The sequence below is a fragment of the Sarcophilus harrisii genome, chromosome 1 (genome assembly GCF_902635505.1).
Source record: "Sarcophilus harrisii chromosome 1, mSarHar1.11, whole genome shotgun sequence".
NCBI classification, from domain to species: domain Eukaryota; kingdom Metazoa; phylum Chordata; class Mammalia; order Dasyuromorphia; family Dasyuridae; genus Sarcophilus; species Sarcophilus harrisii.
In genome coordinates this window covers 124,299,859-124,326,115 of record NC_045426.1, presented here as the reverse complement: position 1 = coordinate 124,326,115, position 26,257 = coordinate 124,299,859, and the positions used below count along the sequence as shown (strand labels likewise).

The 26,257-nt window shown below is 40.0% G+C and overlaps 2 protein-coding genes across 9 annotated transcripts; one reads left to right on the top strand and one right to left on the bottom strand.

Moving 5' to 3' along the window:
- Nucleotides 1-4,841: 4,841 nt before the first annotated feature.
- Nucleotides 4,842-13,485, top strand: LOC100917146 (sulfotransferase 1A1). Of its 5 annotated transcripts, none has more exons than XM_003762094.3 (9): nucleotides 4,842-4,956; nucleotides 9,791-9,802; nucleotides 10,471-10,619; nucleotides 10,823-10,948; nucleotides 11,186-11,283; nucleotides 11,552-11,678; nucleotides 11,777-11,871; nucleotides 12,728-12,908; nucleotides 13,205-13,485. In XM_003762094.3, the coding sequence occupies exons 3-9, from the start codon at nucleotides 10,472-10,474 to the stop codon at nucleotides 13,315-13,317; spliced, it is 888 nt and encodes a 295-aa protein (XP_003762142.2). In that variant the 5' UTR covers nucleotides 4,842-4,956; nucleotides 9,791-9,802; nucleotide 10,471; the 3' UTR covers nucleotides 13,318-13,485. The 5 variants fall into 5 exon arrangements, with proteins under 5 accessions (XP_003762142.2, XP_031819133.1, XP_031819142.1 ...); XM_012543307.3 differs by having other exon boundaries at nucleotides 4,854-4,956; nucleotides 9,791-9,953; XM_031963273.1 differs by lacking the exon at nucleotides 10,823-10,948.
- An 856-nt stretch (nucleotides 13,486-14,341) lies between these two features.
- Nucleotides 14,342-25,368, bottom strand: SGF29 (SAGA complex associated factor 29). Of its 4 annotated transcripts, none has more exons than XM_031963219.1 (10): nucleotides 25,129-25,368; nucleotides 22,448-22,543; nucleotides 21,153-21,228; nucleotides 20,984-21,056; nucleotides 18,054-18,118; nucleotides 16,520-16,649; nucleotides 16,142-16,288; nucleotides 15,779-15,814; nucleotides 15,438-15,600; nucleotides 14,342-14,588 (listed from the first exon to the last, which is right to left on the bottom strand). In XM_031963219.1, the coding sequence occupies exons 2-10, from the start codon at nucleotides 22,520-22,522 to the stop codon at nucleotides 14,472-14,474; spliced, it is 882 nt and encodes a 293-aa protein (XP_031819079.1). In that variant the 5' UTR covers nucleotides 22,523-22,543; nucleotides 25,129-25,368; the 3' UTR covers nucleotides 14,342-14,471. The 4 variants fall into 4 exon arrangements, with proteins under 4 accessions (XP_031819079.1, XP_031819095.1, XP_031819087.1 ...); XM_031963235.1 differs by having other exon boundaries at nucleotides 25,259-25,368; XM_031963227.1 differs by lacking the exon at nucleotides 25,129-25,368 and adding an exon at nucleotides 24,891-25,005.
- Nucleotides 25,369-26,257: the final 889 nt, after the last annotated feature.

Sequence of the window (26,257 nt, the reverse complement as noted above, 5' to 3'; positions counted from 1 at the left end):
CATTTGCCTAGGGCTTTATGCCAGGCATTGGAAATACAAATTTAAAAAGAGTCTCTGATCTCAAGAAGTTACATTTTAATAGGTATAGAAAACATATATATAGGGGAGTGATGGCCACAGAGGGATATTCTGATTTGGAAAATTACCAGGAAAAAGAGTAGCCAGAGGGAATGGATTGATACCCTTTTTCTTAAACAAATAGTTATTTTCCTATTCAAGTATCTTCAATGGAAGATGGCAGAATAAAGGCAGAGACTCGCCTAACCCCTCCAAATTCCTTTAAATAATGACTCTAAACAACACAACAGGCAAAAAGATGAACATTTTCCAGCTGAAGGCAATTTAAGTCAGCAGAAAGTCTGTGACACTGGAGTGAGAGTCCAATACAGGCTTAGCCAGCAGAGCCACTGGCCTCAGCATCAGCAAGGTGAGACCTCTGAATCAGCAGTGGTGTTGGTGGCTCTGGACCTCTCAGCTGGGACACTAGTGGTGTTGGTGGCTCTGGACCTCTCAGCTGGGACACTAGGAAAGCCTTGGAAGTTCTGCTGAAGGTCTGTGGCAACAGAGTGGGAGTCCGGTGGGGAGGTCAGCAGAGAGCAAGCCCAATCCTGGCCCTTGGGTCAGCAAAGCAGGACTGTTGCTTTACCATACTAGATTTTATCGCTACAGTGGGGACAGGGACTCTCCTGACAGCTCCAGGGAAAAGTGCTTGGGGTCAGATTCCTAGAAGGATTTCTGAAAGCAGCTGGGAAAAAAAAAAAAAAACAAACAAAAACTCCACCCTGGAAACAGAGACCTTCTTTAACAGACTGAAAAAAAAAAAAAAAAAAAAAAAAAAACAGACTTAAAAAAAAAAAAAAAGCCAAGTAATAAAGTAGAAAAATGAGCACACAACAGAAAAAGTTTCTGATCACTGAAAATTATTGTGGTGACAAGGATGATCAAAACACATTCAGAAGATAAAGTCAAAACTCCTACATCCAAAGCCTCTAAGAAAAATAAGAATTGGGTTCAGATCATCAAAAAGAAGTTTGGAAATCAACTGAGAGAGAGACAGGACAAATGGGGGGGCGGAAATTGAGAGTGATACAAAAAGAAATATATTTCTTTTTGAAATAAAAAAATGGAAAAAAAAAAAGAAATAAAAGCTAATGAGAAGAATGCTTTAAAAGACAAAATTGGCCAACTGGGAAAGGATTTTCCCAATTTCACTGAGGAAAATAATTTCTTAGAAATCAGAATTAAGCAAATAGAAGCTAATGACTTTATGAGACATCAAGATACAATAAAGCAAAACCAAAAGAAAAAGAAAAAATGTGAACTATCTCATTGGAAAAACAATTTACCTGAAAAATGCAGGAGAGATAATTTTTAAATTATTTGTCTACCTGAAACCTGTGACCATAAAAAAGAGCCAAACATCATCTTTCAAAAAAGTATCAACGATCAGCAGGATGATTTCAGAAAAACCTGGAGAAATCTACATGAATTGATGCTAAGTGAAGCCCGTAGAACCAAGAGAACATTATACACAGCAACAAGATTATATGATGAGTTCTGATGTATGTGGCTCTTTTTAACAGTGAGGTGATTCAGGCCAGTTTCAATGGTCTTTTGATGGAGAGAGCCATCTGCACCCACAGAGAGAACTGTGGGACTGAATGTGGATCACGATATAGTATTTTCATTTTGGAGGGGGGGTTGCTTATATTTTGTTTTTTTATTTCCTTTTTGATCTAATGTTTCTTTTCCAACATGATAATCATGGAAATATGCATAGAAGAATAGTACATCTTTAACATACATTGGATTACTTTTGCTGTCTAGGGGAGAGGGTAGGAAGGAGAAAAAAATTTGGAACACAAGGTTTTGCAAGGGTGAATGTTGAGAACTATGCATATGTTTTGAAAATATAAAGCTTGGAAAAAGGAGGGTAGAGAAGAAATTATTGAGGAAGACTCCTGATATTTTAGAAGCAGAATGTAAAATAAAAATGGAATGAATCCCAAAATGAAAGTTCCCAGGAATATTACAAATTCCAGAATTCTCAAGTCAAGGAGAAAATATTGCAAGCATCCAGAAAGAAACAATTCAAGTATAGTAGAACCACAGATAAAATAACACAAGATTTAGCAACTTCTACATTAATGGATCAGAGGGCTTGGAATATGATATTCTGAAGAGCAATGGAGCTAGGATTACAACCAAAAATCACCTCCTCAGCAAAAATGAGTATAATCCTTCAGAAGAAAAAGTGATCATTCAATAAAACAGAAGATTTTCAAGCATTTGTGATAAAAGACCAGAGCTGAATGGAAAATTTGATTTTCAAATACAGGACTCTGGAAAAATATAAAGAGGTAATTAGGAAAGTGATATCATAATGAGTTTAATAAAGTTTATCTGTTTACATTCCTACATGGGAGGATAGTACTTGTAACTCATGTTAATTTTCTCATTATGATGTCAGTTAGGAGTATATATAGACAGAGCACACAGATGTGTTTATGAAATTAAGGGATAAAAGAGGAATGTACTGGGAAAAAGGGAAAGGGAGAAGTGGAATAGTGCAAATTATCTGCTATATAAAAAAAAAGGCAAGAAAAAGCTTTTACAGTGGAGGGGAAGAGGAGGAAAAAAGGGGGAGGGAATGAATTTTACTCTCATCAGAATTGGCTCAGAGAGAAATAACATACATACTTAATATGGGTATAGAAATCTATCTTACCCTGCAGGAAAATAGGAGGGGAATGGGATATGGGAAGGGGGGAGATGATAAAAGAAAGGGCATATTGGGGGGGAGGGGTGTGTGGTCAGTAGCAAAACATTTTTAGAGAATAAATGGAGGAAAATACAATTAGTAATAGTAATTGTAAAAAGAATTTTGAAGCAAGTTTCTCTGATAAGGTCTCATTTCTGAAACACAGAGGGAACTGAGTCAAATTTATAAAAAAAAATAATAGCCATGCCCCAAGTGATAAATGAGCAAAAATATGATCTGTGCCCCAAAGGCTTATCTTTTGACTTTTGCCCATTACTAGGCATGAATACCAAAAGAGATTAAAAAAAAAAAAAAGGAAAATGACTTATATGTGCAAAAAATATTCATAGTAGTTCTCTTTCCAGGACAAAAAAAAAAATTCAGGGTGCTCATCAATTGGGGAATGACTCAAACTTTGGTATGTGCTTGTGATGAACAGGATGTTTTTAGGAGAAAAACAACTTGGAAAGTCCTCCACAAACTCAAGCAAAGTAACAGCAATATTCTGGGATAACCAGCTGTGAATGACTTTGCCATTCTCAGCAGTACAATCATCCACAAATACTCTGAAGGACTTATGATGAAAAATTCTATCCATCCCCAGAGAAGAAATTGTGTCTGAATACAGACTGTAGCATTCTCTACGTTTAAATTTTATTTTTCTTGAGGGTTTTTATTTTCATTAGGGTGGGAGAGAGCTATGTTGTTTTTTCTAGAACATGACTGTTATGGAAATGTTTTGCATAACTTCACAATGTGGTTTTTAAACTGTAGGTAGAGATAAAGGAGAGAATAAATTTTAATAAGAAATACAAAAAATATATATATTTTAAATGTAACTGGGGTAAAATTTAAATAAATAAAATACAAATATCTTCAATGACTCCCAATTCACAAGGACCAGCTTTCTAAATGTATTTCTCTTCTACTGTTCAATATCTTGACAATGGACAATGTACTTCCCGTCTTTGGGCTTCAGTTTCTTCATCTGAAAAACGATTAATCTACGACTCTGTGCTACCTTCCAGCTCTAACATTCAGTAGTCCTCTGTATCTTTTAAGTCTAGTCAGTTTGATATTTCTAAGCAATATTATATGAGAATTTCATGCTATTTTTTTTCTTTTGGGCAATCATAATGTGGAAATGTTTTTTGTTTGACGATACATATCTGTAGTAGGTTTAATTTTTTTTTTTGACTTTTCAATGGGTGAGGGAGGAGAATATAAGAGGGAGAAAATTCAGAACAACATAAAATGGAATTAAAAACAAAATGTCATGCTAGGTAAGGGAAATTCCCTATACAAATGAAATAAAAAAATCTGGTTTCTAACCCTATCCCATAGGTCCAGGCCAAAAGACTACCATGTCTATCTCAGATAAGATGAAAATGGATATAAAACACTTTGTAAAAACTGACTTGCTATTATTATTATTATGAAGTTAAGACTTGTTCATTGTTCTCCTAGAGCTTGTAATTGGGTACAATATCCAAACAAAATCCATCAGTTAGAGTGCTATTTTGCAAGGCTGGAGAAGAAAAAAAAAAAAAAAATCACTTCTAACTATGGAAATCAGGAAAGGTTTCTTAATTTCAGAAGTTCATTGTGCATAGTCCTCAAAACATCATAAGGGAAATAGTATAATGACTATCCCTATTTTTTTTTCCCAGCTAAAAAGGCTCAGAAAGGGTCAAAATCTTCCTTCTAGTCCCTTAGAGCAAGGATTGTAGTGAGAAATAATCTGGGCTTAGATCTTGACTGCAAGCCCAGCTCTAAAGTAGATAATACTCGGAAGAGAAACAGTGAAAGGAATTTGTGCAAAGGAATTTGAGATGCTTTCATTAACCTCAAAAGTTCTGGTAACAATAGCAGCACGAATTTTTAAAGCTGTTGATTCGTCAGGAATTCAGAATCCTGGCATCCTGCCATCTCCCTTCAGTCCTCACTGCACCAGTTTAGCACCTTTTAGGTTCTATCCACTTAAGTCATAAAATTATGGGCCATATTCTCCACCTTCCTCTTGCTCCTCCCTCCCTCCCCTTCCTTCTTTTCTTTCAACTAAATCCAAGTACCAGCCCCTTTAGTTATTTCTACTCCGCCCATACTAAACCCATAAAATCCTCCCGCCAGAATCGGTCTTCTCTCCAAGACACTGATCACTTAGCAAATACATCTCAAGATCCTGGAAAACTCAGGTTAGTAGAGACTGCAGAACTTAGAAGGGAGATAGACGGGAGGGATCAGTCTGAGAGGTCCCCACCTCTATCTTTGGGACAGGCTCTGGATTCTAGCAATCACTTCCAGTATAGGAATCTACCCCTCTTCTCTTCCTTCCCTATCATACCCTTCAGCACTTTCCAGGTTGCTCTTCCCTACCGTATACATTCTCCCCGCCTTCTGCTCTTACCACAACCTGCTCCTACCTTTGGGTCTGCTAATCTCAGGGTAATTTCTCATGTTCTTTCCCACCAACTCCCAAGTTTATTACTTACTCCATTTTGCTGTTTTCTTTTGCTGTGTTGCTGACTCAGCCTTGGATTGAGTATAGTAACATTAAACTTTGAACTAGAAAGGATATTGCTTAATTCAGTGGGTTGACCCTGAGAGGAGGCAAGCTGGTAAACATCTAGCAACTGGCTCTTAAGGGGGGAAAAATGTAGCATGTCACATTGTAAAGTTTAGTATGCATTATTAACATTTTCTCCATCCAAGTGTGAACAATGAAATCAAGCCTTGATTTCAATGTTTGCCAATTTCTAAGCTGCAAATGCTCACACGAGAAAATGAACTCTAGTTTGAGCTGATTTCAGTTGATATCTGGATAGAGATGAAGAATGGGATTTAATGGAATTAAGCATATCCAGGAACAAATCCAAAAACAACTACAGCAAAGGCAAGGCTAGAAGACTCTTAGGAGGGACTGAGAAAGGGAAGAAAGGCTCTAGAAATGAAGGGATTGATCACAGATATACCGAGAGTAAAAGTGACACAAGAGCAACATTTGAGACACCCAGAAATTTACAGGAGACAAAGACAGCTAAGGCATCAAGATGAACTAGAGATCCTCCCTTGGACAAATTAGACTTCACTCTGTGACAGGAATGTGGTTCTGGATGGTACACCTTATTCAGTAGAAATAGGGCAGGAAAAATTGGTGTGTCTGTGGTGGGATTTTAATCCCTGGCATGGCGATTAAATCACCAGAGTTAGGAAGATCTGAGCTTTAATTCTGATTCTGACACAATGCTATGCAATCCTTCTGCTATGCAAATTCTTCTCTCCCAGCTTTGGTTTCCTTATTTGTAAAATGGGGATTAAAAACAGCACCATTTCATAGAGGAGTTGTGATGATTAAATGAGTTATTTGAATGAAATAAGCATAGTGCAAACTTTAAAGCATCATATATGTGTTAGTTATATCATATGAGGAAATCCAGGAATCAGAAGGGGAGTGGATGATGGAGAACATCAGGATGAAGATCAACAAATGGAGAAATAGAAGTGATTTTGTCATTGGAGTATATATATAGTTGAGAGACCCGTTGGACATGGAGAGGAAATATGGAAAACAGATGCCAAGCCTGGCACTGAGGCATGTTAGGCAGTCATGGGAGACGATTAGCTGTCCAGACATCTGCTTGAGTTGGAAACTTTCTGACTTGCCTTCATCCTCCAAGAGAAGGGAGACAAACTATCCTGGTTTCTCTGAAGGATTCTCACAAAAACAGATCTGCTTATTGACAGGAAATGATGAACACCTTAAAGATAAAGTTGGCCCTTCCTTTCAAGATTTGTGATAAAGGAAAGAAAGCCAGACATGGTCTGACAATATTCAGAAAACAAGTTTTAGAGGGTCTGGAGAAAGGATAAATATACTCTGTCCAAAAGGCATAAGAAATTCTCCAAAATGAAAATTTGGAAAAATAGAAAGAATTCTGATTATTATCTGAAAAGACTGCACTGTTAACAGGATGAATATAAGAATCTTGCACAATCTTGTAAAAACAGTGTCTTCTAAAAACCAGACTGCTAAAGTTGAGGCCATTAAGGGATGAAGCCAAGGTCAACAACAAAAAAACAGCTGATGAACTTTGTTTTTTTAAGCTATACTGGGAGAAGAAAATTGATGGAGGGCTAAAAAAAGGGGCATATGTCCCTACTTTAAAAAAAAAAAAAAAAAAAAAAAAGAACACAGCCTGCAAACTTTAGAGCATGACATTTCAATTCTTGAAAACATTCTAGAAAGCCTTACTAAAGAACTAAGAAAGTCTAGTAAAGACTAAAGTTAGAATGACCCTATCAAATATAGGTCAAGTCAAAAAAAGTCTTTTTTTCTTTTTTCTTTTTTTTTTTTTCCAAAAGATTACTGAACTAGATGATCATGGGACTGCTATAGATACAATTTACCTAGATTCTAACAATGCATTTGAAAGAATATTTCATCCTGTTCTCATGTACAATATAGACAAATGTGCGATGACATAATACAATTGGCTCAGTTGAGAATTAGCTGAATGAGTAGACTAATGAATAATTACTAATGAATCAAAGTCAACTTGGCTTTTAACATTCAATGTTTTTTATAAATGACACATATAAGAGTATAGATAGAGCATTCCATCAAATTTACAAATGACCCCAAAATGGAAGGGAGGGTTAAAACACTAGATACCAGCATCAGAAGCCAGTCAGTGACTCCACAGGTATTTATTAAGCACTTACTATGTGCCAGGTACTGTACTAAATATATCCTGGACATATAAAGAAAGCAAAAATCCAAACCTGCCTTCAAAGAGAGGCTATGTGCAAAAAAATTTATATGCACACAAGGTCTACACAGTGTAGATGTAGGGTCACCTCAAAGGGAAGGTATTAGCAGTGGCAAAGCATTGGAAAGGTCTCTTCCTCCTATAGAAATTAGGATTTGAGCCAAGTGGCTCTTGAAGTAAAGGCAGGAGCCAGAAGTGAACAGGGAGACTTTTCCAGGTCTGAAGACAGCTGTTACAAAGACATGGGAGCCAAGCATATCTTCCAGGAACAGCAAAAAGGCCAGAGTTGTTAAAAGTATAAAGTTGGCGGGGAGGGGTGGGGGGGGGAGGGAGGGAAAGAGAAAGTCAAAAACTGGAAAGGTAGGAAGGAGTCAGGTTGTAAAGCCATTTAAAAGTAAAACAATGGAATTAATGAGGTGAAGAAGACTCTGCCAGAGGCTAATGGCTATGCAGAGACATAAAAAGAAATTTAAGGGTCAGAACTAAAGCACTTGGCAAACAGATTGGCTATATGGGGCAAGTATAAGTACAGGCGACCCAGAGGTTGGAGCTGGGTTGATGGTGGTGACCTCAGAAGCCATAGGAAAGTTGGGGAAAAGGGAAGATTTGGTGGTGGGGGGGGGGGGGTAGGGAATGAGTTCTGTTTTGCATATGTTAAGTTTGAGGTATCTATAAGGCAGATGCCCAAAGGCAGCTGGGTAATGCATGACTGGAGCTCAGGAGAAAGACTCTATAGAGCAACATCTGAACATTGGTGATAACTGAACATACAGGAGTTGGCGAGGTCACTAAGTGAGAGTAATAAAGAATAAAGCGAACAGAGCTTTGGGAAATGCCCACAATTAGTGTGCAGGACCTGATAAAGATGTGGAGGAGTGGATCAAGGGAGGACTTTTAAAGGATAGGGGAAATATGTTAATGTTTGGAGGCAGCAGGGAAACACGACAGATTGAAGATTAGCGAGAGTGGGGATGGCTAAAGGATAGAACAGAATCTATTAAAATGAATAGGGATAAATGTAAGGTCTTACACTTGAATCTGAGAAATCAACTTCACAAACAGAAAATATGGGCAGCATGGTTAGACAGTAGTTTCTGAAAAGGTTCAGGGATTTTAACTCAATGATTCCCTACTGTGATGCAGTCAAAAGAACCAATTCAGTTTTAGCCTTCACTGAGAGGCATTGCTTCCAGGAATAAGAGTCTTGATGTATTCAGCCTTGTATAGACCAATTTCAGTTTCTCTTGCCACAGTGTAAGGAAAATATTAAGCTGAAAATCACCCAAGCAGAGAAAATCCGAAATGGTTGTCCTAAGAGGGACCTTTAAGTCCATGCCTTAACGTGAGGATTGAAGGGGTTGGAAATGTTTAACCCAGAAAACAGAAGATTTTGCTGCATCTTCCTCCTCCTCTCAACACCTTCTAACAAAAAGTGTTACTCGGAGCTCTGTCTTGGGCTCTCTTCCCTTCCCTCTCTATATTATTTTACTTGGTGACCTCCCTCAGTTTCTCTATGTAGGAAAATCTCCCTTTCTAGCTCCAATCTCTCTGCAACTCACACGACATATCCTATAGATATCTTAAACTTCCAACTGTCCAAACTTCAACTCATCGTCTTTCTCCCAAAGCCCCTGCTCCCCCTTCGCTATTACCACAGAGGGCAAGATCATCTTTGCCAGTCCTTCTGGCTCATAATCTAGGAATCATACTGGAATCTTCACTATCACCCCACACATCCAACATATTGCCAAGATCTGTGGATTTTGCCTTTGCAACATCTCTCGAAAATGCCCTTTTCTGCCCTCCCAGCACTACTGCAGACCCTTACCACTTCAGCTACTAGCCCTGCAACAGCCTCCATCACTCATGCACTAAAGTTCTAAAGCAGACATCTGGCCAGTCACCCCATGAACCTCCAGGGGCTTTCTATTGCGCCCAAGATCAGAAACCAAATGCTCTGCTTGGCATTCAAAGCCCCCTCCTACTTCCCAGCCATCCTACTGACACACTTTGATCCGCAGCCTCTGGCTGTTCCACAGACATCTTACACACAATTTCTTGGTTATCCCCACTCCCTGAAATGCCTTCTTTCCTTTACTCCACCTACTGACTTCCCTCACTGAACACTGAACACTTCCCTGTTCAGTCCTTACAAGTCACTTCTGACTGTGGCCCCATGGAAGAGTGTGGGAGGAAACGTTCTTTAATTTTTTTTTTCTATTTGGTGTTTTGGGTTAAAGATTCTTTTTTTTTTCTCCAGCTCATTTTACAGGTGAGAAAACAGAGGAAAACGGAATTGGGATCTGCTCAGAATCACCGTGTCCGAGACCAGATTTGAACTGAGTCCAGGCCTAGTACTCCATCCACTGGGCTACCTAGCTTCATTGTTCCCTGTTAAATTATATAATATAAGCTCCTTGAGGGTAGGGACTACCTTGTGCTTCTTTTTGTGTGCCCAATTATAAGCATTGTAGATGCTTAGTCAATGCTAACTGACTCGGGACACAATGGGTTATTTTTAAACATCTGAAGGGATGTTCACAGATTAGAATTGCTCTACTTGGTCCCAGTTAGCAGATCCAGGATCCTGCAAGGCAGAAGTTTCAAAGGCAAGTTCAGGCTTAATACAAGAAAATGCCTAAACAATAGAAGCTTTACAGAAGCAGAATACAGGCTTGGGAAGCAGAGGTTGTCCCCCTACAAGTCTTAAAAATGAAGATTCAGTCACTATTTGTAGGATGCCCAGGGATTCCTTTGAGGAATGGGTTGAACTGGAGATTACTCAAGTTCATTCTCCCACATAATTATGACAGAGAAATATGCTCAGTGAAGGCAGACAGGGCAAGGAATATAGCACAGAAAAGGAATAAGCCCATGGAAAGGAGGCACCAGGGGACAGAGATAAAAGACAGCTCCTTAATCCAATTATTTGCCTTATAGGATGGAACTGATCCAAGACACCTCCCGGCCACCCCTGGTGAATGTGAAGGGTGTTCCATTAATCAAGTACTTTGCAGAAACTCTTGAACTGGTGAAGGATTTTCAGGCCTGGCCTGATGATATTCTCATCAGCACCTACCCCAAGTCTGGTGAGCAAACCCCACCGAGCCTAACTCCTTCTTCCATAGCTTCCTGCTCCCTTCCTTCTCAGCTTTCAACAGCAGGGCACTATTTGGGATCCAAGGTCTTTAGCTTCCCAGTTTTGTGACCTCTCTACAATTCAAGTCTACTCCCTTGCTTCCAGATACTACCAAAAACTTCAATTCCTCTTTACTTTGCATTCTCATCACAGGAACAACCTGGTTGAGTGAAATTGTAGACATGATCCAGAAGGGGGGTGACCAGGAAAAATGCCAACAGACTCCAATCCATCTCCGAGTGCCATTTCTTGAATTCAAGGTCCCAGGAATCCCCTTAGGTAACTGAGCTGCTAGCAAGGCAGAAGGCAAGAAGGGCTAGAGAAGCTAGAAAAATTTAGGGATGGGAAACTAAAGAAGTTGGAAAAACAGAAGATGTACTAAAGGAGGTAAGAGGTGGGAAAGAGCCAAGATAAATGGGAAGAGGTCTACTGTTTTGTACTACTGATTGTGTCACCAAAGACTGAGAAATGATGTTCCTAACTGTCTCTGCCAACTCCACCCATTTTCTGCCTTAGGCATAGAGACACTAAAAAACACACCTGCACCACGACTAATCAAGACCCACCTACCTCTGTCCCTGATCCCCCAGAGTTTCCTGGATCAGAAAGTCAAGGTAAGTGGGTAAAGATGCAAGGCAAAGAGAGAGTTGGGTGCCAAAGTTCAACCATTATGAGACTCCTTTTCCATCAGAGACAGAAGGATGAAATGGGGACTGAAGAAAATTATACATACCAACTAAAGACATTTCTATGCTATTCTGGAGTTGGGGGAGAGGGGGCGGAAATAGAAGGATTTGATTACAAACCTGTTAAGTTTAATAACGGGGCCAATAGGAAATGCCAGAAAGAACAAATTCCTATTTCTTCTCTTCCCTACTCCAGGTCATCTATGTGGCAAGAAATGCCAAGGATGTGGTAGTCTCCTACTATAACTTCTACAAGATGGCAAAGGTACACCCTGATCCTGGGACCTGGGAGAACTTCCTGGAGAAGTTTATGACTGGTCAAGGTAAGGGGTGACTTAGTGGGGAGTCAGACTGAAAGTCCTTAAAAGAATGGGGTACAGAGGAACAGAACCAGGTTAGTATTTTTTCTTCTTCTAATCAGTATCATACGGCTCCTGGTACCAGCACGTGGTGGAATGGTGGGAGCTGAGCAAGCGGCATCCAGTTCTCTACCTCTTCTTTGAGGATGTGAAGAAGGCAAGACTTTTCTCCCTAAGTAACATCTTCCATTCCCTTTCAATGTCTAAGAAAAATTTCTCATCAGGAAACCTGGGCCCACAACCTCCTATCTCATTTCCCTACACCTTTACAATCAAACTGCAGGTATGGGAGCTCAGGCTGGGCACAAGAGAAGTTCGATGCCCTTCTCACACTGCCATACCCGCTTGTGGCCTGGGAGCCCAATCCAAGTTTTACATCTTCAGTCTCACCAGTAATTCCATTCTGATAATTTTCCAACTCTAAAAGACTTTTTAACCAAAGGTCAGAGAATTTGTTAAGGCTCAAATCTAGAACAAACTAATGTTGAAACTGGCTCACTGAACACTGATTTTAGCCAATAAGAATTACTAAGAGGGACAGCCCAATGCCCTAGTATTTCATCAGAATAATTAGGTAGTAAAAAAGCTGGAAGTTTTGGGGTTTTTTCCCCTCCACTTGAGCAACGACAGCTTCTCAGAATGTTTTTGAACAACTGAAAGAGAAATGCTCAAGTTCTGTTAGGGATTAGTGGAAATAAAGATGTAATTTTTTCCCTAGCCAAGTTCATGGATCCCAACTGTATCCACAGATCTCGAGTATCTATAGACCCCAAATTACAAGCTCCTGGGAAAGAACTGGGTTCAAACCTCATCTCTGATGCTTACCTACTTGTGTGATATTGGAAAAGTTGTTTATTTCCCTTCATCTCAGTTTCCCCATTTGTAAAACAAAGGAATAGTCCGAGTCAGCCTATGGAATCCATTCCTACTCTAGTCAAAATCCTATGATCCCCTACCTGGGTTTACCAAACCCTCCAAACTCAAATCCTCCTTCAACTGTCACCATTCACCAGGATCCCAAGAAGGAAATTCAAAAGATTGCAGAATTTATGGGACGGCCACTGCCAGAGGATGTCATAGATAGAATAGTCCAACATACATCTTTCAAGAAGATGAAGGAGAACCCCATGACCAACTATAGCACCATCCCTTCTGAAATCATGGACCACTCTATCTCTCCCTTCATGAGGAAGGGTAAGCTCTGTGAAAAGGAGGGGTTGAAGAAGTGAAATTCACTAAGAGTAGAAAAGTGGAATCAAAGAGGGTTCTAGGAGAGGCCTGAATTCTTGGGATATAGATAGGAGCCAGAAAAGTGATAAAAATATCAGGTGGGAGGACCAGAGGGAAGATTCTACAGCTAAGCAAGTTGGGACAGATATATTTCCATTGCTCCTCTATCACTGATGTCAAACTGGATGTGTATAAAATCTATAGGTGAAGAAAATAGCTTTCAATCATGGTTTGCCATTTCTTATTCTGTTCTTCCTTAGGTATTGTTGGAGACTGGAAGAACACCTTCACTGTAGCCCAGAATGAGAGGTTTGATGCTGACTATAAAAAGAAGATGTCTGGCTCAGATCTTCACTTTCAAAATGAGCTCTGAATGACAACAGGAAGAAAGGGTCATCAAACCCATACTTCTGTTATCAGCCCCCAGTTTTTCTGGCCTAATAAATTTTTTGGCATGCAAAACTAGCTCCCCTTTATTCTAGTAGGAAAAAAACCTGACCATTATAAAAGCTTTATTATATGCTTAGCTATTATAAACAAAGTCTCAGTAAAAAAACATTTTTCCCATTAAAATAATAATAATAATAATAATAACAAAAAAATAAACCCCTCTGAAGAACAATTTGGCACCCAAAGAGCTATCGAACTGTGCCCATATACCCTTTGATCTAGCAGTTGCACTATTAGACCTAGGTTTGGCTCTGTATCTCCAAGAGATCATAAAAAAGGGAAGAAACTCACATGTAGCAGCTCTGTGTGGCGACAAGGAGTTGGAAATTGGAGAGGATGCCATCAGTTGGGGAATGGCTGGATAAATTATGGTACATGAATGTAATAAACTATTATTCTGTAAGAAATAAGCAGACTGATTTCAGAAAAGTCTGGAAAGACATGAACTGATGCCGAGTGAAGCAGGCAGAATCAAAATATATATTGTACACAATAACAAGATTGTGATAATCAACTGTGATGAATTTGGCTCTTCTCCACAATGCAGCAGTTGAAAGCATTTTCCATCCCAAATCTATTAGAATTGCCAACTGCATCAAGAGCATGCAAGAACTAGGAGAGGCAGAATATGGCTCTGAACACTTTTTTTTTTCCCCTCATGATTTTTTCCCCTTTTCGTCTGATTTTTCTTGTACAACATGATAAATATGGAAATTTGTTTAAAAGGATTGCACATATTTAACCTATATAAGATTGCTGTTTTAGAGAAATTTCAAAACAAAAGTCTTACAAAAACAAATATTGAAAACTATATGTGTATCTGGAAGATAAAATAGTATTGAGAAAAGAAAAAGAATCAAAGGATTGTACACACAGCACCTAGACTCCCAGTTCACTTGGGGAGGGAACTAAAGTCTAAGGAAATCAGGCCCTGGAAACACATGATGTAGGGGACAGGGCTGTATATTTATTAGTCTGCAGAGAAGGATACATTAATTCCCCCCTTCAAGGGGCATGGCCGAAGAGTCAGGTGAACAGAGGCAAGGTAAAAAGTCCGTGATTCAGTCAAACCGAACCTCACTTCTTCTTAGGTTCCTTGCAGGCCACAACATACCTCTGGGCCACATTGAGGGGAGGAGAATAACCATCTGCATAGGAGGTATCTTCAAACAAGACAGAGTAGTCTTCCTGGGGCTAGAGACAAAGAAAGTTAAGAATCAGAAAGCTTAAGGCTGACAGTAACTAAGCCCTGTTGCCCAAACTTGGGTATATGCAAAACTTTCCTGAAAACACTTTCATAGAACCCTTTCATTTCACACTTCCCCATAAACAAAAAGCTCCTAATATCTAATCTTTATCTTGCTAGGAACATATGCTGCTTGCTGCTTAAAAACAGGAAGGATTTTACCTTTTTTTGTATTCCCCAGATTTTAGCAACATATGACGTGGTAAATCCTGGTTGCCTCTCTCCTGCTACAGTTTCATTTTGCTTTGTCTTAAGGTGAAATGTTAAGTAATGAAAGGAAAAATATGTGATGGGAGCAGGAATGAGAAATGGCTTCCCATTAGGTATAAGTCAGCTCACATCTAGAATAGTCTGTTCAGGTGCGAGAATTTTAACTTCACTCAGCTAAATGTCCAGTGGAGGATAACCATGATGGATAGGGGGCTCATAATGTCAGTAAGGATGCAAGGACTTAGGAATATTAAAATGAAGAAAAGACTAAGGAGAGGTGGGTAAGGAAGGAAAAACAAAGATAGTCTTCAAATATCTTAAAAGTCCAACATCTTGGTTGAAAGTACATCTGTTCCACATAGTTTGAGCAAGAAGAACTACAACTGATATGAGTTTCAAGAACACAGATTTGGGCTTAATATAAGAACTTTATAACAATCAGACAAGGCAAAATAAAGAAAGACCACCATCACATGAAAGTTCTCCCCCATTCTTCTACCCTTTCAGAAATCCTAATCTTAGGAACCAATTGGGTAAACCTAATCTCTTATACTATTGGAAAGTTCTTCCAGGTCACCATTCCTTACCCGTTGTGGAGGAGTGTGAATCAAAGCCCGGTAGAAGCAGGTGGTTTGGGGGTACAATGCCAGCACAAGCTGATCCTTCTGGAATAAAGCTTCAGGGTCTGTCTCAGGATTGGCCTTCCATTGTGGTAGAGGGATGATACGTCTTCGGCTCAAGGTGTGTCTCCTGGTAGGGGAAAAGACTAAATATGACCCTCTGCCCTGAAAATACATAAGAACTATTTCTCAGGAAGCATTTTCTTTACTCTCATTTTTCTAGAACCCACAAACTGCTTTCTGCCTTGATCCCACACCCGACCCTGCTCCTGACTCCTCTGTAATCATCCCTTTACAAAGGTACTTACTCTTTGCCTTCCTCATCAATGTCATCCACCTCATATCTACAGGAGGAAAAAAAAATTAAAGAATAAATATCTGACTTAGTGATTTTCCAGAAACTCAGGATGACCATGAAAGTAATAAGGCAGATATATTTTCTGAGTTGAAGAGGCTTAATAAGAGAAACCCAAGAAAGTAAAGGAAAAGCGAAAAAATATTTTTACAGCCCTTTAGTCAGGAGGACCTGAGTTCAAATATGACCTCAAGACACTTAACACTTCCTGGCTATGTGACCCTAGGCAAGTCACTTAACCCCAACTGCCTTAGCCAAAAAAATAAAAAGAAAGAAAAAAAATTCTCAAAGAGTTTGATAAAACATTCTTACTCACTTGTTGGTAGCATGACTGTAGCTGACCACTTCAGCCAGAATCCATTGCTCATCCCCATCCACAGCTTTCACTCGAGCAGCCACCTTATCACCTGGTTTAGCTACATAGTCCCCTGAAGCCGGAATAGCCCCACACAGGGGTGGAGGCCTAGGGGGTAAAAAACCTTGTTAACAGTCCCTGTGCCTCACTTCTACCCAGCGCCAAACCCCCAAACCCTCCCCGGAGATCTACTTTGGGATCCTCCAGTGAAAGTTACACAATTGTACCCACCATTGACCTCCACTTTCACCCTCAATTTCCTACATTTTCCAAGACCTCAACTACCTTTGGCTAGTCGAATCCTGAGCAGTTTACTTCTTCCAGGACTCCCGCACTTACTTGTCTCCAGGTTTCCCAATCCACAGAGGCAATGTCATGGCTGACTGTTGCAATAGGGTCATCAACACCCCTCGGCGCATGGTTTTCCGTGGAGGTTCTGAATCATTGTATAATCCTGCAATTTTAGCCGCTATGAAGGAGAAAAGTGAAACCTTCTCATACTACATGGCAAAAAAATTTAGTCTTTCCTTCTCACACCTCTGCCATATTTTATCCACCAGACAATGACTATGTTTTTGTTCAATTTCTTTTCTAGTTTACCATTAGCCCCTAATCCCAAAGACTTTCATGCTCACAATGGAGGAAAAACATGGGAATAGGAAGAAGACATTCCTTTGGAATTCTAACCCTAACTCTGAGAAGGATCCCCAAACATTGTCCTTTTCTTTTTCCATGCCCTGAAATCCAATTAAAGCTCCTTGTGTGTCTATCCTATAGCACAATGCCTGGCATACAAAATAGGCATTTAATAAATGCTTGGCCCACTGAATTCAAACTATTAAATAGAAGATTCAGGGACCTATCAGTAGGCTGAAAATAACTCAATATGAAATACTATTTTACTAAATATATAATCCCATGATTGCATAAGATTAAAAAGACCAATAGGAAATCCAGCCAAGACATCTCTTCAAATCTCCATCAGAAGCATCACTGAGGCTCTCTTCAACAATGAGATGATTCAAGGCCAGTTCCAAGATCTTGTGATGAAGATAATCATCTACACCCAGAGAGAGGACTGTGGGAGTTGAGGGTGGATCACAACAGAGCATTTTCATCCTTTTTTGTTGTTTGCTTGTATTTTGTTTTTTCATTTTTTTTCCCTTTTTTGATCTGATTTTTCTTGTGCAGCACAATAATTGTAGAAATAGGTATAGAAGAATTGTACATATTTAACAGATTATTTGCCATCTAGGGGAGGAAGTAGGGTGAAAAGGAGGCAATTTGGAATATAAGATTTTGCAAGAGTCAATGTTGAAAAAGTATCCAGGCATATGTTTTGAAAATAAAAAGATTTAATAAAAAAATTTAAATTAAATACAAAAGGCTTTAAATATATGGGTGGAATCTACCCAAATATGCTCAAAATCTATGTATACTGAATAATAAAATGTTCTTTGAAGAAATTTTAAACAACCTTAAAAGAAGCATCACTTAGGGGACACAAACTGGGGGACTGGCTCAATACTGCTTTTAAATCTCACAGTACTTGTTTTTAAAAAATGTCTGAAGGACAGCCCTGATACAAATAAAAGCTTTAGTAAGCATTATCCTAACACCAATAATGACACAAAATGGGTTCAAGATCTTTAGTTGCCTCCAGAAAATATGGTAAGCAAAATATGAAGAGTTTACAAGGAGGCAGTGAATGAATGCCAGAAAAATCTGAGAAAAGCACTATAGTCAACCTTCCAAAGTTGAAAACTGCAGAAACTCTCCTTCTTTCAAGGACAGGGTGGCAGAGAAGCAAGCAAACCCATCCTCCAATGTGCCTCTCCTCCCCACTGCACAGAGTAAGGCTCCTCTAACTCACCAATTCGCCTTTCTTCCAGCAAAGTCTTGATCTCAGCAATCTTATCCAAAGCTCTGCGCAGTATACTGCAGAAGAGAACCAAAGGAGAAATAAAAACTAACCCATGAGGGGCAGGCCACCAGAACTAGGTTCTTCCAGAGCCTATGGAAGGAGCTGCCACCACACTAGGCAATTAAATATCTTAGACAAAGTAAAGGAGGCTTTGAGGGAAAAAAAGTTGGGGTTTTCTGATACCTTTTTTGGTTCAACAGAGGCCAAAACATCATCTCTTCAGTTTGCCACAGGCTACTCATGAAATGAGTTAGCCTTTCTGCATTTGAAATTAATACTAGCCACTTCACCTTGAGGCCATAAATAAACTCACAATCTACAAACCAGAAATCTCCTCCCTCCCTCTCTCTCTCTCTCTCTCTATATATATATATATATTTTTATATATATACTATATATATATATTTTTTATTATACTTACTATACTTACACCACTGAGGGAATGAGACATATTAAAGAAAATCAAGATCTCATTATCTTAAAGAGAAACAGTGAGATATTTTCACTTCCATATTGTCTTAGAATAGAATTAACAGTTTTTATAGATAGAAAACAATGAACTATAGCTTTTCTAGAAAGGCAGTAATGTGTGTGTGTATATAAATTGGTACATAATTTATGAGAATAACTCAATCTACAAACCAGGAATCTCCCTCCCTCCCCCTCTACACACATACACACACACACACACCCCCCTAATTACTGCCTTTCTTGATTTTCTCTAATATGTCTCATTCATATGAGTGTAAATATAGTGGTGTAAATATAGTAAAAATTGGATGCAAAATTTGTGCATTGTTGAAGATGGGATCTTTACTGAAATTATGAGCTTCAATTTATCAATTCAATAGTATTAGCCACTTAATTTTTTAAAATATAAACTACTTTCAATTTAATTTTCTCAACTTTAAATGAGAATAACTCAAGATTCATAAATCCAAACCTGGAAGGGATTCCAGAGAAGTTATCTAATCTAATCCTACCCACAATTTACAGATGAAGATGCTAATGCTCACGTTTATATAGTGCTTTCTTAATTCATTTTTCTTATAACAACCAGTAACAGGTATCATCTTGCAAATTAAAAAAACACTCAGAAAAAATGACTTGGTCACAGTCACATAGCTAAGAAAGAGACAGGATTTAAACCCATACCTTCTAACTTTAAATCCTATAGTCTCTTCTTCCCCCCAAGTAACCAGTAACTTATTAATTGGTCCTTCCAGAACCCAATCCACTTCCTAAATGGAGAACAAAACAAAAACACCATATACCCTTAATACCTATGTAGTCCGGCAAAAAAATAAATTCCCATTTTAGCCATGTCCAAAAAAATGTTTCTTTTTCTTCATTTCAATTTCATCACCTGTTCAGAAAGTGAGTGGTATGCTTCACCTTCATTCTTTAGGTTTATCATTGATCAGAGTTCTAAAATCTTTCCAAAAAAATGTTTTATCTATCTTTTTTGATGGTTACGATAATGTATACCTCTCTCAGACAAAAATCCTTCCCATTTCTCTCCTACTAGACATGTTATAAGTATAAATAGGAAGCTTATAACTTGGTGAAGGGAAAAATCCAACACTGGAATAGGAGGAGTTTGAGGGCTTGGATTTTAAATTGCAGTTACTTGCTATGGACTATAGATATATATGTCTGTTCCCTCAATGGGCTTCAATGTTTCTCATAAATGAACTAGTTTTTAAAAATAGTTTTCTATTTCAATGTAATTAACTTTATTTAATAATCCTATCTCTATTTTATGTATTTAAAAATGTCATTCTGAAAAGGCAATCCTCACAGAGTTCAGATTGGCAAAGGGGTCCATGACACAAAGAAAATTAAGAACCCCTGGATTAGGTGACCCCTAAAGTCCCTCTCAAATCTTATATTCTACATTCTATTTTACTAGAACGATGAAAAACTAACTCATATTTCCAGATGCTCCCCCTTGCCTCTTTCTAGAAACACACCTTTTATAGAAGGGGCAGAGTTTTTGAGGGCAGAACTGGGTTGAAGATAAAATAGCTTTGAAAACAAGTAACTGGTACATACATCTGCCTGGTCATGGCTCCAGATCTCTCTTCTTCATTCTCTCAGCTAAGAAAGGGTCCTGGGCCAGTCCTTACCAGCCTCTTGGGTATGCCTTAACCCTTCGAGTCAGAAGCAACAAAAGCAGCCAGATCCAGAAACTGAGTGGCAGTTTTCTGCAACTTGGCAGAGGTAGTGTTAGCTTATGTACCCAAAATAAGACCTTTTTCCCCCACTTCAGTAGAGAAAAGAAAAATAATTGTCCTACTTTTATTTCCTCAAACAAGTTTGTAATGGTTTAATTACACACAATCAATAAACTGCTGTCTAGATTTAAAAATCTCCCTGAAATATGCTTCAGAAATAAGAGCTCATAGGCCAGCAATACCAAAATTGTGAGGTGTTCCTCTTTACTTTATCAGAGGAACAGAATTTGATCTTTCAGAAAAGTCTGACCAATTCTAACACATTCAAGGGGCAGCTATGAGGAACTAGATTTCAAAATTTAAGAGACAGGGGAAATTAAAAAAAAAAAAAAAAAAAAAAGACAAGAAAACCAAAAACAAACACCCTAACAAGGAACTTATGAACAAGAGATGAAGACCAATATAATGAAGCAGCTTCAAAAGTGAATAAGAAATAGCATCAATGGGATATAGAATAGGAGAGTTTGGGCTACAGTGAGAGCAGAAACAAAGTTTCTATCACAAGTCTTTGGATGTGAATGACATCTTTAATGGTATGTCATTATATTATATAATTACATAAATTATATGAAGATGCCACATCTTTGTTGTCATGTGTGAGACTAGGAAGAAGAAAAAGAATCCTAGGCACAACACACTCACTTGCACTCTGCTTCTGCATCTGCCTTGGCTGTGGTATAGAGACCTCGAAGCTTTGTCCGGTAATAAGGGGAGACTGCAGATGAACACAAACACACATTAAACAGCAAGCTCCCTCAACAAATCAGGCTAGTTCCCCATTCCGCCCTCCCAAACTCTCTCCCTGCCTCACTTTTGTTTTCTGTCTGCATTCTCTCATGTGTCTTCTGGATATTGATCAGGTTATGTTCACTTCGGGAGCGTTCTTCCTGCACAGATATAGAGAGAAAAGGAAGATGAGGAAAAGAAAGGTTGTCCTGCCAAACCAGCTCAGTGCCTCCCTGAGGACTTCCCTTTACTGTCTCCATCCAAAATTTTCTTCTAAAAATTCCTGCACAAAAACTGCCAACAATTATGTCCCGTGGTTCCCTATTTTCTTTGGGATCAACTCTAAACTCTCCTCTTGTTTGGCTTTTAAGTCCCTCCATGTCTTGGGCCCAGTCTTTCATTACTAGAACACAGCTAACTGGCTTTCTCTATTCTTCACTGGCCCCCAGTTATCCCTGGCCTGGAATCCTCTCTTCCTCATCATTGCTTCACAGAATTCCTCTTTATGTTCAAAACTGCAGCTCACTCAGTACCTTTGACATAAAGCCTTTCCTGATCCCATATGCCCCTACCTTACACCTTCCTAAACCACCTTTTTTGTTTTCTGGAAATAGTTACATATGTACATGTAGTCTTGCTTGATTAAACAAACTCTTTGAAAATAAAGAATGCAAAATAAATAAATAATGTGCTAAATAGGGGCTTCTTAAACTTTTCCTACTCAACCCCCTTTTGCCAGAGAAATTTTTATATAACCCCAGATATAAAGATACATAAAATAGGTATATTAAGTGTACTATTATACATACCTAGTTTCCCCTACACACACACACCATGTATGTTTTGCTTAACTATTTAAAATGGTATAATGCAGGAAGGGGGGGGGGGGAATCAAAACTATTTTAAAAATCCCTAATTTTATCTAACTTCTATGACATGACTAATCTACTTCTTCCCATGTATACCTAATACAATGTTACACTATCAATATCTCACAAAAACACTGTTATTATAGCCAATTTGGTTGCAATTTTAGCTGTTCCTTGCTTGCATTATTCTATAGACTCTATCCTTTAGTCTCCTAACCCTCTGACCTACCACTCCCCTGCCCTACTTATTCAATTACCTTACCTCCCTGTTCTCCATCCACCCCATTTTTTCTCTGACCACCTGAATTTTCTGTTCTCTCCTCTTCAAGGAATCAGCACTTGCAACATTGTTCCTACGGCACTTAGCCCCTCTAATGCTGTCTTATTCCAATGTTATGTTTTCACAATTATAGTCAGGGTAGCCTATAGTACCACTCTTACAATTTTCTCTTTTTTAATCACCCTCAGAATTGTACCAAGGTCAAACCTTTTTCTGAGGGGAAAGTATTACCTGAGTTTGCTTAATCAGTTGATGGAGCTCTGTCAGTAGTTCAGCTATTCTGGAGTCTGCTGACACCAATGCCATGGCTGTGGTAAATACTGTTTTCTACGAGACAAGAGTAATGGAATGAAAGAAAAGAATGGTCAAAAACCTCTGGGAGGAGAGCATCCTGAAGCTAAAGGACCAGCAATACTGTGGCAACCATTAAATTTAATTAATTCAGCAACAATTTTAAAAGTCTCTCCTACAAGCATGGCACTGCATTAACAGGGGTATTTTAATAAGATGATTTGGTCCTTGCACTTCCTACCCTTATATTTTGTTAGGAAGAAACGCTATATTTGAGAGATGAGGGGGAAAAAAAAACTGGCTTTGGAATCAGAACACTATTGTTTGGAGTCTAGTTTGTGCCCTTAAACAATTTTTTTTTCTTTTTCCCCAGGACTCAGTCACTTTATCCACCAAACTAAAATTATCTCAAAAAGGTTCTTACAACTAAATTCTAATATTAAGAGCAACAAATAACTATGACTGAATTAGCAAGTTTATGTCTCAAACTACAAACAGGTATTAAAGAATTTCAAAATAACAGAAATACAACAGAAAAACAAAGTTTGAAGTGAGTTTTGTTAAGTAAAAAAAAAAAAAATCTTAGTGGAGGGCCTTAAAAAAAAGAATAGGATTTGGGGGCAGCTAGGTGGCGCAGGGGATAGAGGACTAGCTCTGAATTCAGGAGGACCTGAGTTCAAATATGAACTCAGACTCTTCCTAGCTGTGTGACTCGGGGGCAAATCACTTAACCCCCCAGTTGCCTCAGCAAAAAAAAAAAAAAAAAAAAAAAGAGAGAGAAAGACAGAGAGAATAGGATTTGGTCTGTTAAAAGAACAGGGAAAATTCCAAGGAAGAACTGCATGTGCAGAAACTGTTATTAAGATAGGTGCAGCTAAAGTAGAAGGGCTATTTAAGAAGCAATGGCAGTTAAGTCTGAAAAGACACAGCAAAGCAACTGATAGGAGGGGCCTTAGATAACAAGACTCCAATGGGAAGAGCTCCAATTTTGCAGGGCCTAGTCTTTACAGCAAGAAAGGACTTGAGAAAACCATAAGCCAACCTCATTTCAGATGGAAGAAAACTAAATGAAACTCAGAAATGGGAAGTCACTTTTACCCAAAGCTATCCAAGTAGTAGGTAAAGGAGTTCTATTTATACTCAGGCGCTGATTCCGAATTCAATGTCAGGAATGTACTAATAACATAAAGATGCATAGGGAAGGGGGAAAATGCTAAAGGCAGGGAAATACATCTGTTGTGCTTTATAACTCCCCGAAGGCACTTCTCATAATTTTTCTCCCTTTTTTACAACATGGAAATCAGAATATTGTTTCTAATCCCACATTTGTTTCTTATTATTTTTAGACCTGAATGTTCCTAGACCCCTCCCCCTTCACTTTTCTTTGTTTTCATATCAAGAAAATGAAGAGGTCAGCTATGCCCAGAAAAAGAACTCTGGGAGATGACTAAAAACCATTACATCGAATTCCCAATCCCTATATTTATGCCCACCTGCATTTTTGATTTTCTTCACAAGCTAATTGTACAACATTTCAGAGTCTGATTCTTTTTCTACAGCAAAATAACGTTTTGGTCATGTATACTTATTGTGTATCTAATTTATATTTTAATGTACTTAACATCTACTGGTCATCCTGCCATTTAGGGGAGGGGGTGGGGGGGTAAAAGGTGAAAAATTGGAACAAGAGGTTTGGCAATTGTTAATGCTGTAAAGTTACCCATGCATATATCCTGTAAATAAAAGGCTATTAAATTAAAAAAAAAAAAAAGAAAATGCAGAGGTTGAGGATGGGCGACAAGCCTATGAACTTTAACCTTTCTCTCTTTAGGCGCCTTGCTCTGCATTTATCCGAGACCCAGACTTGAGCTAGCGCCTTTACTTTAATTCCGGTAATTAATGGCTTTCATTCCAACTAACGCGATAGGACCCTCTAGGAAAAGCCAAGTCCCGCAGAAGGCTTTCAGACATAAGGAGGCATTTCAGAAAAATGAGCCTGGCCGAGGAGACGGCGAGGGATCCCACCTGGAGAATCGCTCTGCGGAGCGCTAACAGCCCCAAGCCGGGCAAAGGCAGCAAAAATAACCGAGGGCATGTGGGGGGAAGAGAAGGCACCGGGGCCCAGCTCTCCCGCTTACTGCCAGCCCCGGCGCCTCCATTTCGCGGGGGCACCCTCGCACTACCTTCCTCCCCCCCCCCCGTGGCTGTGGAAAAAGAACTTTGCAAAGCTTCAAGCGGGCACGCAAAGCTCCTTCGTCACTGTTATCTGCGAGACGGAGGCAGCACCTCGCACTACAGACCTCACGGCGCTGAAATAAGGGATGCTCTAAGGGGCTTTCTAAACATCCGCTACCGTCCCTACAATTGCTCTCGGGAGAAATACCCGTCGAAGCCATGACGCGCTCCTCCTCGCCGGTCGCCTCCTCCTCCTCCTCTCTTCGCAGCAACGCACGTGCTTCTAAATACTTAGCCCCCACCCCCTCCCACGTGCTTCCAAAGGCCGCCTCCCCACGTGGTTCGCCCGGCGCAGCCCGAGCGAACAAAGAACCCTCCGCGGCGGACGCGTGACCTCTCCACCTCCGTACCCCTCTCCCCGAGCTCCGCGCTGTGCGCATGCGTACTTTTAGCGTCTTGGGGCACCACAGCCTGGCCCGGGATGGGGGGAGCACAACGGGTAAGATGTTGCCGCTCCCCGCTCCCCTGCTCCCCTGGTCCGCTTGAGGCCCATAGCTGCTACCCAAACCCACCTACCGAGGACGAGCCAAAACGAGCCAACTGTGACGGAGACGATGAAGACCGCAGCGACGGCAACTGCAACACCCCCCCTGAACTTTTCTCATCCTCGTTCCCGGGCTGGGGGAATGTCAGTGCGCTTGCGTGTGCGTACCTCTACGGCCTGCCGGGAAATGTAGTCTTTCTCTCCAAAGTAACTGCGGAAAGGGAGCCGGGGGACTCGAATCTTGACGCGTTCCCCGCCGTGCTCTTTGCTGGCAGGTGGTTTCATTTTTGTATTTGCCGTGCCTCGGAATCTAGCCTTTTTCTGTTCATACCCTCCCAGTTTGCGTTCTTCTCGATTCTTTGTTCTTTAGCAAGGAATTTGGGTCAGAGTTGGGCGCTTACGTTCCCCCCTTATCGTGGCTGCTTTTCGGTTGGGGGGGTTTTGGGTAAAGATGCTGGTTTGCCATTTCCTTTTCCTGCTCGTTTTCTGTCAGTGAGGGAACGGAGGCACACGGAGTTAAAAGGCGAGGGAGCCCTGCAAGAGGGAAACTGAGGCCAGCCGAGGTGGGGGAAGGGCAAGGCGAGGTATCCGAGCTGAAGAACCCATCTCCAAGGCTCCCAGCCCGGAAGCGGGCGGAATGAGGGGAAAGGAGGTGTTAAGCGGGAGGAACCGACGGAGGAGCAGCTCTCCTGCTTACTACCCGCCCCAGGGCCTTGGGCCGGGGTCACACGGCCAGTAAGTGCCTGAGACGGGACTTGTACCCTTCAGGGTGAATCTTGCTCGTTCCAGGCACCCGGAGCCTCCCTGTTTGCCCCCTCCTTGGTAAATATCCCTAGTGATGAGGTGGAAAAGTCCAGGAGTAGAAGTAGAGGAATGACAGATGGTTAAGAGCTGAAAGGAAATGCAGAAATGATCCAATTTAATTTGATAAGAAACCTTAGGAAATAAGCAAGGAGCTGACCCCTCCCTCCCCCCCACACACACCCCTTCCCTCTCCCAGATCATTTTGGGGTGCTTTATCCCGTTAGGTC

What these genes read in the sequence shown, in the direction of transcription:
- LOC100917146 (XM_003762094.3), top strand. Translation starts at nt 10,472, where the DNA reads ATGGAACTGATCCAAGACACCTCCCGGCCACCCCTGGTGAATGTGAAG. An exon ending in CAGCACCTACCCCAAGTCTG is followed by an intron (nt 10,620 to 10,822) that starts GTGAGCAAACCC and finishes TTCTCATCACAG; the next exon opens with GAACAACCTGGTTGAGTGAA. An exon ending in TCCTGGATCAGAAAGTCAAG is followed by an intron (nt 11,284 to 11,551) that starts GTAAGTGGGTAA and finishes TCCCTACTCCAG; the next exon opens with GTCATCTATGTGGCAAGAAA.
- SGF29 (XM_031963219.1), bottom strand. Translation starts at nt 22,522, where the DNA reads ATGGCATTGGTGTCAGCAGACTCCAGAATAGCTGAACTACTGACAGAG. An exon ending in AATGCAGACAGAAAACAAAA is followed by an intron (nt 21,057 to 21,152) that starts GTGAGGCAGGGA and finishes GTTCATCTGCAG; the next exon opens with TCTCCCCTTATTACCGGACA. An exon ending in TACAGTCATGCTACCAACAA is followed by an intron (nt 15,815 to 16,141) that starts GTGAGTAAGAAT and finishes TTCCTCCTGTAG; the next exon opens with ATATGAGGTGGATGACATTG.